At 41.8% G+C, this 10,925-nt stretch overlaps 1 protein-coding gene across 2 annotated transcripts in view; it reads right to left on the minus strand.

Moving 5' to 3' along the window:
• Positions 1-7,721, minus strand: part of LOC126456867 (uncharacterized) — a 66,360-nt gene extending 58,639 nt beyond the window's left edge. Inside the window, exons 1-2 of one of the 2 annotated variants that reach the window (XM_050092689.1) lie at positions 7,673-7,721; positions 3,297-3,774 (exon numbers count right to left, since the gene is read on the minus strand). In XM_050092689.1, coding sequence (XP_049948646.1) covers positions 3,297-3,774; positions 7,673-7,684 — 490 coding nt within the window. In that variant the 5' untranslated portion in view covers positions 7,685-7,721. Of the gene's footprint in view, positions 1-3,010; positions 3,775-7,672 lie in introns of those variants that run through there. The other variant, XM_050092688.1, reaches the window with a different exon arrangement.
• Between the last annotated feature and the right edge of the window lie 3,204 nt (positions 7,722-10,925).

Raw genomic sequence — 10,925 nt, forward strand, 5'->3', positions numbered from 1 at the left:
GGGAAGAGCTATGTCGCTATTTTTAGTGGCGATTTTCAGGTACTTATGTACGAGAGGCGTTCAGTAAGCAATGTAACACTTTTTTTTCTCACCCAATTTCGGTTGACAAAATGCAGAATTTGTTGTGGGACATCATGGAATATTCCCGCTTTAGCCTCTGCAGTTTCATGAAGTTCCGGTAGGTGGCAGCGCTGTATTAGCCTTCAAAATTGGAGCCTGTAACGGAGATGAGTGCCAAGCAGAGAGCTTCATTGAGTTTCTTTTGGCGGAAAACCAGAGCATTCAAGAAGGTCTGCGGAGACCTAACAGTGAGCGTTTGTCATCATTGAACAAGTTCGCGCAAAATTATCCGATTTCTCTCGCACCGGCCGACTGCACACAAGTCCACTCAGCAAACTGAAGAAACGACTTCAACGTGTTCGCTGCCCCAAAAATGTAAACAAAGTTCTCCTTCTCTAGGACATCGCAAGGTCTCACGCGAGTCTGCGTATCCGAGAGGAGCTGACATAACCTCATCCACCCTACAGCTCAGACCTTGCACCTTCCGACTTCCATCGGTTTGGCCCAATGAAGGATGCACTCTGTGGGGAGCAGAACGTGGATGATGGGTAGTTTATTGATGTAGTGAGACGTTGTCTCCTACATCGACCGGTAGAGTAAAACAATTCGAGCACACAAGCGCTCCCAGTAAGAAGGGGCAAAGTCGTCGCATTGGATGGAGATTATGTTGAATTATAGGGTTTTTTAACAAGAAGTATGGGGAATAATGCAGTGTACTGGAATCATCAATAAAACCTACCTGCTGTCAGTGAAAAGGTATTTCAGTACGCAAAGGTAATTCTTTTGAGTATAAAAATCTGCTGACAGCACGTGATACAATAAAGTGCTTGGTTTCAGGACGTTATAGCCACACTTTCATCTGAAATCCATCGACATTACTGCAGTTTCTCACGATTGCCTTCTTAAAAGAGTACGAATGAACACACAGTTTGTTTTCTAAAAGTGATTTCGATTTTCACGGATGAAAAGCTGAAATAAATTCGCTAATTTCAGGTGTATGTATATTTATACTGAAATAAGGCGACCGTTTCGTTAGAGTGCCCGGAAGTACAAAGAAACGTTGTGTTCAATCAAGTGAGATAAACCAGCAGTTGTTGCTGCTGTAGATGAATGTGATACTATTTGTAATGTTTTTGGAAATGCTCAATACATTACAGGCTGGTGCAAAAAAGAAAGAACGGATTCAGTTGTTTAACACAGACAAACCGTGAAAGATAGAAACACATTGTGCATGTCACTGGATAGAGGGAGGTTTAAAGTTCTGACATAGTTGCGCTGCTGTTTGTTTGTAACAATATGGCGACTACGCCACCAGCGAAATTATTTTGTGCGTTGGGATTGGCGTGAACTCAATTCATTCTTCCAGTGCAGCGTGCATTCCGCCGCCGATTCAACAAGAAACCGCCTCTGCACAAGCGGATTTATGACTGGCGTATAAAATTCTTCGAAATTGGCTGCATATCCAAAGGGAAGAGCTTTGGTCATCCATAAACACCTGATGAAAATTTCGAGCATATCCGACATGCGTTCACACGGAGTTCTCGGAAGTCCACAAGACGGGCAGGCCTCGAATTTCAGCTTTCTCAAACAAGAGTGTGGCATGTTCTGAAATGACGTCTGTATGTGAATCCATACAACCTGTAGTTATTGCAGCATTTTCGTAGCGGTAACTGTAATAGATGGTACGAATTTCGGATTTCAGTTTTCCTGAAACGACTCATCTTTTCAGAAAAATCGGTGTTTCATCTGTCAGGTAAAGTAAACCACCATAATGTAAAAATTTGAGCGTCACAAGATCTTTTCGCCGTCGTGGAACATGAAAGAGACTCAGCAAAACTGAATGTGTTCCGTGCCCTATCTGTGCACCTAGTTTATCTTTCCTCTTTCTGGAGGAAACTGTGACAGGAATGCCATACGAGGGCGTGATACAAAATTAGTTGTTTCCTCAACTTCACGAAGATTCTAATGATTTTATTTTAATGTATGACGACGTCCCGACTCACTTTCATGTTGAGGTTTAGCGTTATCTTAACAACAACATCCCACAACGTTGCATTTGAAGTGATGGACAACAAGACCTTGTTCATTGTTTTTAGGCCTCGCAGGTCACCATACCTGACATCTTGCGATTTTTATCTTTGGGGATACATAAAAGGCAGGGTTTCGTCCCACCAATGACAGCTACTCTTCAGGATCTTAGAAATCGAATGGCTGAAGAAGTGAATTCAACGAATGGGGACCTATTTATTGGTTTGTGGAATGAAATGGACTACAGTTTCGATGTTTTTCGAGCAACACGTTGAGCCCCTGTTCACTAAACAGGGACTTGTTGATTCGTTTGTGGAAAGAAATGGATTATCGTTTCGATTTTTACTATTAAAAACAGTCTTGATCACGACTTATTTAACAAGGTGACCGCTTTCGACCACTACTGTGGTCATCTTCAGACCATTGAGTAGGAACCCCTTTCTGTTGTGATTCTCCAACAGAAAGGGGTTCCTACTCAATGGTCTGAAGATGACCACAGTAGTGGTCGAAACCGGTCACCTTGTTAAATAAATCGTGATCAAGACTGTTTTTAATAGTAATTATTTACAAGACATTGATCACTGCTGTTCCCGTAATGCATTCAAAAGTTTCGATTTTTGTTGAGCAATGCTTGTAGTTCATGCTGAGTAGACAGAGACCTGTTGTTTCTTTTGTGGAATGAAATGGACCTCTGTCTAGATATTTCTCGAGCAACGCATCATGTTCATGTTGAATGTATGGTGTGGTGTCTATGAGAACATAACACTTTGAACCTTCCTCTATCCCTTGATATGTGCAATGTGTTTCTATCTTTCATAGTTTGTCTGTAATATACAACTGAAATCTGTTCTTTCTGTCTGAATCATCCTGCATTTGCAGTTGCTCTATTTCAAATCCGTAATCCAAAAACGAAACAACTAACTTTTTTTAATCATTTGGCTTTATTTTCTGTTATAGTTACAAACAGGTATGAAGAATGAAAGATGAATCTCTGGTGTCATGTATTGTTTGAGATGTTGGGGTCAGCTGCTGATGTTAGTGGCTGTATTTCCCGTAGCCTCCATAGCCTCCAGATATGCCTCCAGCGTAACCACCGCCGTAGCCACCGCCGATGGCACCACCGTAGCCTCCACCGTAGCCTCCACCGAACCCGCCGCCATAGCCACCGCCGTAGCCGCCTCCGAGACCTCCGCCAATACCAGCTCCACCTCCCACGACGACAGGTACCGGCTGGTTGACGACGACGGGCTGTGGTACTGGTACGGGGACTGGGCTAGGGACACTCACGGGTACTGGGACTGGCCTCTGCACGGGGACAGGGTACGGCTGTGGGACGGGCACTGGCACAGGCCTGTTGACTGGCACCGTGACAGGAACCTTGACTGGTACTGGGACAGTACGCTGCACTGGTACTGGGTATGGAACGGGGACCTGCTTGGTGATGGCGATGTTGGTGACTTGACCTCCTCCAACAGCCGAGCTGATGCCACCTCCATAGCCGCCTCCGTAGCCGCCTCCAAAGCCTCCACCATAGCCGCCATCATAGCCGCCTCCATACCCACCTCCGTAGCCACCACCATAACCGCCAATTATTCCGTGGTCGTAGCTGCCCAGGGATCCAACCAGACCGCGTTTTTCGACTTGTTTCTCCTCGGCAAGAGCCAGTCCGAACAGGAACACGCACGCCTGAAAGTCACATTAATGGAAACTATATCAAACGAATTATGTTTACCAGCATTTAATCATAATGACAGGTCACATAACTCATTCGCTATCTGCCAGCATATTATCAAATCTTTCAACTAAAAGGCGAAGAAATACAGCAACCAAGCATATTTTATATTACTCTATCTTCGATTGACGCAGTATGTATAGCATGTATCTCCTAAGAGTAGTCAGGAGCATTTTCTGTGGTGTTTCGGCAGACATCTGCAGTTTCGTGTTTGAAATAAACACAGCTCACTTCGTCTATCGTGCAACGCTCATTGTCGATGGAAAGCATCGGTTTGTTTCCATTACAAAGAAAATGTTTTTTAAAGCCTATTGTACTTGCTCATTCGATAGAGCGCTCTCAAAATTAGTCTATTGGGGTATTTATTTCATCGATATGCAGTAACAGAGAGGGTAACTAAGAATAACCAGTACTCCAGTAGCGAATGAGCGGCGCTGCTGCAAGGTGGAGACTACTTGTTATTCTTCGTGTTTTACTATCCCTGTTAATACATATCGATAAAATAAATATCGCGCAAGACTATTTCGATGCCGTTATATCGAATGGGCACATAAAATTCCTCTTTAAAAATTATTTTGTTTGTAACGGGGACCATACCGACGCTTTCTGTCGACACTGGGCATCGCTTGGAAGATATGATGAGCGACATTTGTGTGGGATGACTCCAGCTGCACACTGCAAAAGCGAAATAGGACGTATCATATGAGAAAATGCGCCTGCCTGCTCTAAGGAGAGACACACGGAATATAAAGAGTTCTAAAAGCTTGTAAATGTGCTAGAAGGTAGGTTGTGCTTAGGAGTAACTGTTTGGAAAGACAACTCAATATGTTGCGGCTAGTTAATTAGCATTGAAGTTTGCCTATCAGGCCGTTGTGCGCAGATCCAAGAGGCCAGCCAGATACAATTAGCGTCACTTGTTCTCATAACGTAGATGATAATGCACGAGATTCCCCAGCCATTGGCTCGGGTTTGATCCTTACTACTGTGCCATACGCCATTTTTGTATCGCTGTCTTATTTTACTAAATCATGCCCAAGCGCACGTTTGGCGACACCAACTCTGGCAGGCCGCTTGAATCTTGGCGTGCATTGGCCAGATTGGCTAAGTTTAATGCAGGTTAACTAGTAAACTGCGCAACGTGTTAAATTTTTTTCGTAACTATTATTTCTCAGCTCAGCCTGCCCTGAAACACACTTACATTATTTTCAGTCTGTTACTTGAGGCCAGAAATGCTACGTTTTGGAACCATGAAGTTCGTAATAATTGCTAATTTTAATAATATAAATAATTTAAGAATTGTGGTATTTTAAAAATTTCAATAATTACAAATTTTCCACTATCAGTCACATTTATTTGTTTTAATTTTGTTAAACTAAACAAAAAACAAATAAAAGTAACCGGTAGCGGAAAATACTAATAAACCATTTTTAGACTCTTTTTGACACCCTGTATGATTCCCCACTACGGATGTCTGAATTCTGGGAATACCTCTTGGCATAAATAAAGCTGTATAAAGGGGTTTTTAACTGTATTTGTTCTAGTAATTCAGTCTAATGTCATGAATCTCGGCTACCGTTAACATCGCTCAATTAACGTGAGTTAAAACACAGTTGTTTTCCAGTTACAGAAACATTACATTCTGCTCTTAAAGGTAAAAGGCAAAGCAATGGTAAAGTCTGCAGCGCAAGCCTGTGAACGCACTATTGGCCTCACTGCAGCTAGAGAGCAGAAATTCTAGGATGGGGGTGGCACTAGGCACTAGGAGGGGGTGGGTTGGCGAGTCTGACATGCTAGCCGCCTGTTATCCCGGGGAAGATCCATGGCAATAATTACGACAGATTTCTAATTGGACCTGGACCCTAACTGAAGGATCTGGAACGAAGAAAAATCACCACCCTTATCCATGTTTGAATCTGGTCCTCCCGAGATGGATTCTGCTAGACCACCACGACCATGTTGTCGGAAAGGAGGGACCTGTTTCACTCAAAATGCATATTCAGTGAGTGAAATAGGCCTTCTAAACCATCGGAAGACTTAGAGCCATAATAGTTAATTCAAAAATATTGTAACATTTGATTTTATGTTGAATTTTATAACCATGTTTTGCCTTGCTTTTTTGTTTAGAAATCTGTGTTAATAAAACCTCAAAATTGCTTTTTCACTTGGTCACTGTTTGTGCAAACCGCATTTTATAAACTTTCCGATCAGATTCGTGTATCTCTTTCTAATTGTGAGTATGCAGTACTGAACTGGACGTTCATGTATGGAAGCTTAAAGAATGTCATTTTATGGGAAGTTAAATTGCGGTAAAAACACAGCATTCAAACTTCATTAAAAAGCAAAACAAGAAGCCTCCAATGACTCTATTATAACTCACCATAAATTTTCATCTAGTATTCTGTATTACTATAAGATACATCACAAAAAGCTGTGCCGTTCTGAGGCTATACTTTAAGGTCTGAAAAAAACTGCAAAAATTTGGATGCAGGTCTTTTTTTCTGCTACGTGAGGTTGGGTTGATAGGTCTGATAAATTTTCATGACAGCATGGTACATCTTTGTTGCGTGATTATGCCAGGGATCGTATAAAGAATTTCAACAATGTACAACTCACAATTCTTTGTTGACATCCGTCTGAATTTCTCAGTGGGTCGACTGAGACTGAAAATGGAGAAAACCGGGTTACGTGCTGATACAAAACATTTTAATTCAAAGGGTTGGACTACGAACTGATGAAGTTCACGCAGACTCTGCACCATCAATGAAGACTGTTTACTTTTGGATTAATTAATTTAGAAGTGGTCGTACTAGCACTAAAGACGAAGCGCGCTCTGGCCATCCAAGTGACGTCCCACAAAGAAAATCACTGACAAAACCAGTGATATGAAATGAAAGACCGCTGAATAAACATTTCTTCGATTCCTGAGAGTGTAAGCATTTCAGTTCAGAGGGTGCATAATACCCTGGACTGAGAATTGGCTTTGAAAAATGAGTGCGCGGGGTCGGTGCCGCGATTGCTCACATTCGATCGAAAACTAATATGGCAGAACATTTCAGCACAGTGTCTGGCGACGTTTAATCACCATTCGCAAGACGTTTTGCGTCGATATGTGGCTTTTGATAAATATTGGGTCCATCATTACCAAACAATGTCCAAATGGCAGTCAAGACAATTGACAAAAGCTGGTGAAAGTGTGCCAAGGATTCAACGACCATGTTCTCAACTGGTAAGGTTATGGCCACTGTTTCTTTTGTGATTCTCAAAGAGTAATCCTCATAGATCACTTGTAAAATGGCAGAGCCATAGCTAGAACCTATTACGCTTCCTTGATGGATCTCCTGGAACTTACGATGGCTGAAGAAAAGGATTATTTGCACGCAAAAAACGACTCTTTGACCAGGATAATGCACCATTCTACATATGAGCGATAATAATGGTGAAAGTACATGAACTGGGATTTGAATTGGTTCCACATTATTCACCAGATGTAGCACCAAGTTACTTCTTCCTGTTCACTAACTGGAATCCTTGGGTTTTTGGGAAGAAATGTTCGTCAAATGAGGAAGTGATAATTGCAGTAAACGAGTATTTTTCAGATTTTGACAGTACCTGTTTTTCTGATGGGATGAAAAGACTGGAGGATCGTTAGACCAAGTGTATAGCCCTAAAAGGAGACTATATCGAGAAGTAGGTGAGTTGTTTACGAAATAGACATTTTCTCCTGCTTTTTACCAGACTTATCAAACTACCATCGTACGTACGAAGTAAGTTCATTCTCAAGAACGACACAGCAAATTAGAAATCTAGAGTTATCAGGAAATGTATGACCGTAAACCAGTTGCTACTACTTACCAGGATCCTCATTGCTGCTGCTGAAGATGGTCGGCTGCGAGCAGGCAATGACTGATGCTGCCGAGTGGTTTCTCTGCATCTTATATAGGGCTGCCTCCGGCTCCCCCACCAAATGGGCAATTAGCGAAACGTAGCGCAGTGCTTCGAGCATGGCGCAGCAGCCGGTTTGGCGAACATGATGGTGCAGATTGCACGCCATGCTCTGTTCCGCCAGCGTATTGTACGAGGCAGCACTTCCTTGGCTGAAAGTTAACACTAACACACGCGTTCTCCGGGGGGTAATTCCCGGATTACGGAAGTTTTCACTAGAAGCGCAGTTTGGCACTTTTTTTTTTTGCTAGACTTCGAGTGTGCTATCTCAAAATTATCACAAGGATGCACAGTCAATTCAGTAGTGGATGGTACCAAACGCACATACCGAGAAGTAAACACGTACAATTTTTTACGTAATTTTATTTTAGAAAATATCTCTAATAAAAAGTCCAGCTTACAAATTTGAAAAACAAAAATAAATACCACTAAGGGAAACAAGAATATTTCTGTATGACATATACAGTTAAATATTAAATCAGTTACAATGCGTTTATGGAGTATAACATCTCACAAAAGCTTCAAAAACAACCACTTGGTCCCGCCTTCCAAAACGTTGCCTTCTCAAACATTCTTATTATGACACACAGAGGATCACACTCTTGAGTGATCTATCACATACACAAGAAAGAATTATAAAACTTATATAAAAATTGAAATAAGCAACAATATACTTTATGTTCTAAAGGCAGGAGAAATACTTTCTTGTGATCTGAAAACCAAATAACGGAGCTAAAAGATGTATTAAATCAGGGATCCATTGAATAAAATTATATTCTTAACTGCGAGTTAACGATATTGTACCAATACTCCGATAAAATATCAGGCATTGAAGGATTAAATCAACTTTCCATAAATTCAAAAGCATCTTGCGTTACATGAATCGTTGGTTAGCCAAGATCTCTCGCTCTATTGGAAAGACATGATTAATCTTAGAATGGCAGGGCTGTAAACATGTATTTGCTTTTCAAACAATTTAAAGTAAAAATTTAGCACGAATAATGGCACCCGTTCACATACAATTTTTAAACACAGTGCCCCAGTTGGCATAAACATGAGTACACAGAACTTAACGGCACTCAGAAATCAAAATACTGAAAGGTCGGGGAACTATCTGACGACGCACTGCACGTCGAAATACAAATTTGAACACAATGCACTCAAACACCGTCAGACTACTGACCAATATTAACTGATGAGACACGTTAATATTAATGATGACAAGTGTTTACGTATTAAACCGTGAAATCTACCGTTCATAAGTTAGTGTTCTCCCTTCTTTTGCTACGGTTAAAATCCACAAGCAATATGGCGAATTAGCTGAGCTAATAGGCATAGTACCCTCCTGTCAGTGCTCATTTCAAACTCGAATTATAACTCAAACATCCTTCCGTGGTGTCACCGCCAGACACCACACTTGCTAGGTGGTAGCCTTTAAATCGGCTGCGGTCCGCTAGTATACGTCGGACCCGCGTGTCGCCACAATCAGTGATTGCAGACCGAGCGCCGCCACACGGGAGGTCTAGTCTAGAGACTCCCTAGCACTCGCCCCAGTTGTACAGCCGACTTTGCTAGCGATGGTTCAGTGGCTGCATACGCTCTCATTTGCAGATACGACAGTTTAGTATAGCCTTCAGCTACGTCATTTGCTACTACCTAGCAAGGCGCCATATTCAGGTACTATGAGTGTATTCTGAACAGATAATATTGTGAATCATGTACCGTCAAGAGCGACGTTCATCATCAATGGATTAAAGTTAAGTATGAAACTAATTACGTTCGGTTTCTGAATTCCAATTCCTTGTCATGTTACAGACCTCACGTCAGTATAGTTCTTCCCTTCTCACGCCAGCCTGCGTGAGCTAAAACGCGTTCATTTCGGCCTCCATTTATAACACGGTGTTGGCTCTTCTGCCAACACAACACCTTCCATATGCAAGTGATATTGGAAACAGCTACTATGAAAATGCGAACGACTCCCCCGCTGTTCCACGAGAATCACTACCTCGTCCAGCAGCTAATGGAGGTGACAAGACGCTCTGCCGATGCGCGTAGGGCACTTTAAAGCCTCATCGACGATCACGCCACCGTCTAGCTCATTACCTTTGAGTGCAATCAGACATTAGCCCAGACATTCCCCTGTCCCCACATTATCACGAACTTTAGCACTAACTAAACTGTGGAATGAAAGGCATTTATTGGAACACTTTTATTTTTAAAATGTTGAAAAATGAATGACATTTAGTTCGTGTGTGTGTGTGTGTGTGTGTGTGTGTGTGTGTGTGTGTGTGTGTGTGTGTGTTGGAATGAATGATGAAGCTATTCGTGGTATCGCAAGTGGCTCTGAGCACTATGGGACTCAACTGCTGAGGTCATTAGTCCCCTAGAACTTAGAACTAGTTAAACCTAACTAACCTAAGGACATCACAAACTCCATGCCCGAGGCAGGATTCGAACCTGCGACCGTAGCGGTCTTGCGGTTCCAGACTGCAGCACCTTTAACCGCACGGCCACTTCGGCCGGCTGGTATCGCAAGTGCTACCCATAATTCCTTCTCAGATAAGAAAGCACAATTGTGGTAAAAATTTGTTACAAAACATTCTTTTCCTTTAATACTCCTCTCCATTGTGGTACTTGCTTGACCTTCACACTACTACCCGATTTAAAATCAAACAGCTTCAGATGTGTACACTATACTGACTGTTTGCAAATCACTTGTTTGCTGCACTCCTTACTTTTGAACTGACAGAAATTGAGCGACTTCAGGCTGTTAATGCTTTGTGTCTAAACCACTCTAATAATAGTAACACTAATAATAATAATAATTCTTTGTACAGGACTATAGTAGCCTTTATGCAGTTATTAATGTGTTATGCTGTCAGTTAATTCATTTATCCGTTTTGAAGCTAATAATGAAGCAATTTCTGGACCAACGTTGGTGATATCAACAACTTGGAGAAGACGTTTTCTTGAAATATTTAGCATTTGTTACCTGTATGTCTCACCTTTATCACCAGCAATGTACGGAACAAATCACAAGATATGTGTGTAGTGGCTGGACTATGTGAGGAACATGTAACTCCACTGCATTAATGGTAGTAGCTGAAAAAATGTAATTATTGATAATTTATGTAATCAGTATTAGGGGCGTACGAAACTGTGA

This window comes from Schistocerca serialis, chromosome 2 (genome assembly GCF_023864345.2).
Source record: "Schistocerca serialis cubense isolate TAMUIC-IGC-003099 chromosome 2, iqSchSeri2.2, whole genome shotgun sequence".
Classification (NCBI taxonomy): Eukaryota; Metazoa; Arthropoda; class Insecta; order Orthoptera; family Acrididae; genus Schistocerca; species Schistocerca serialis.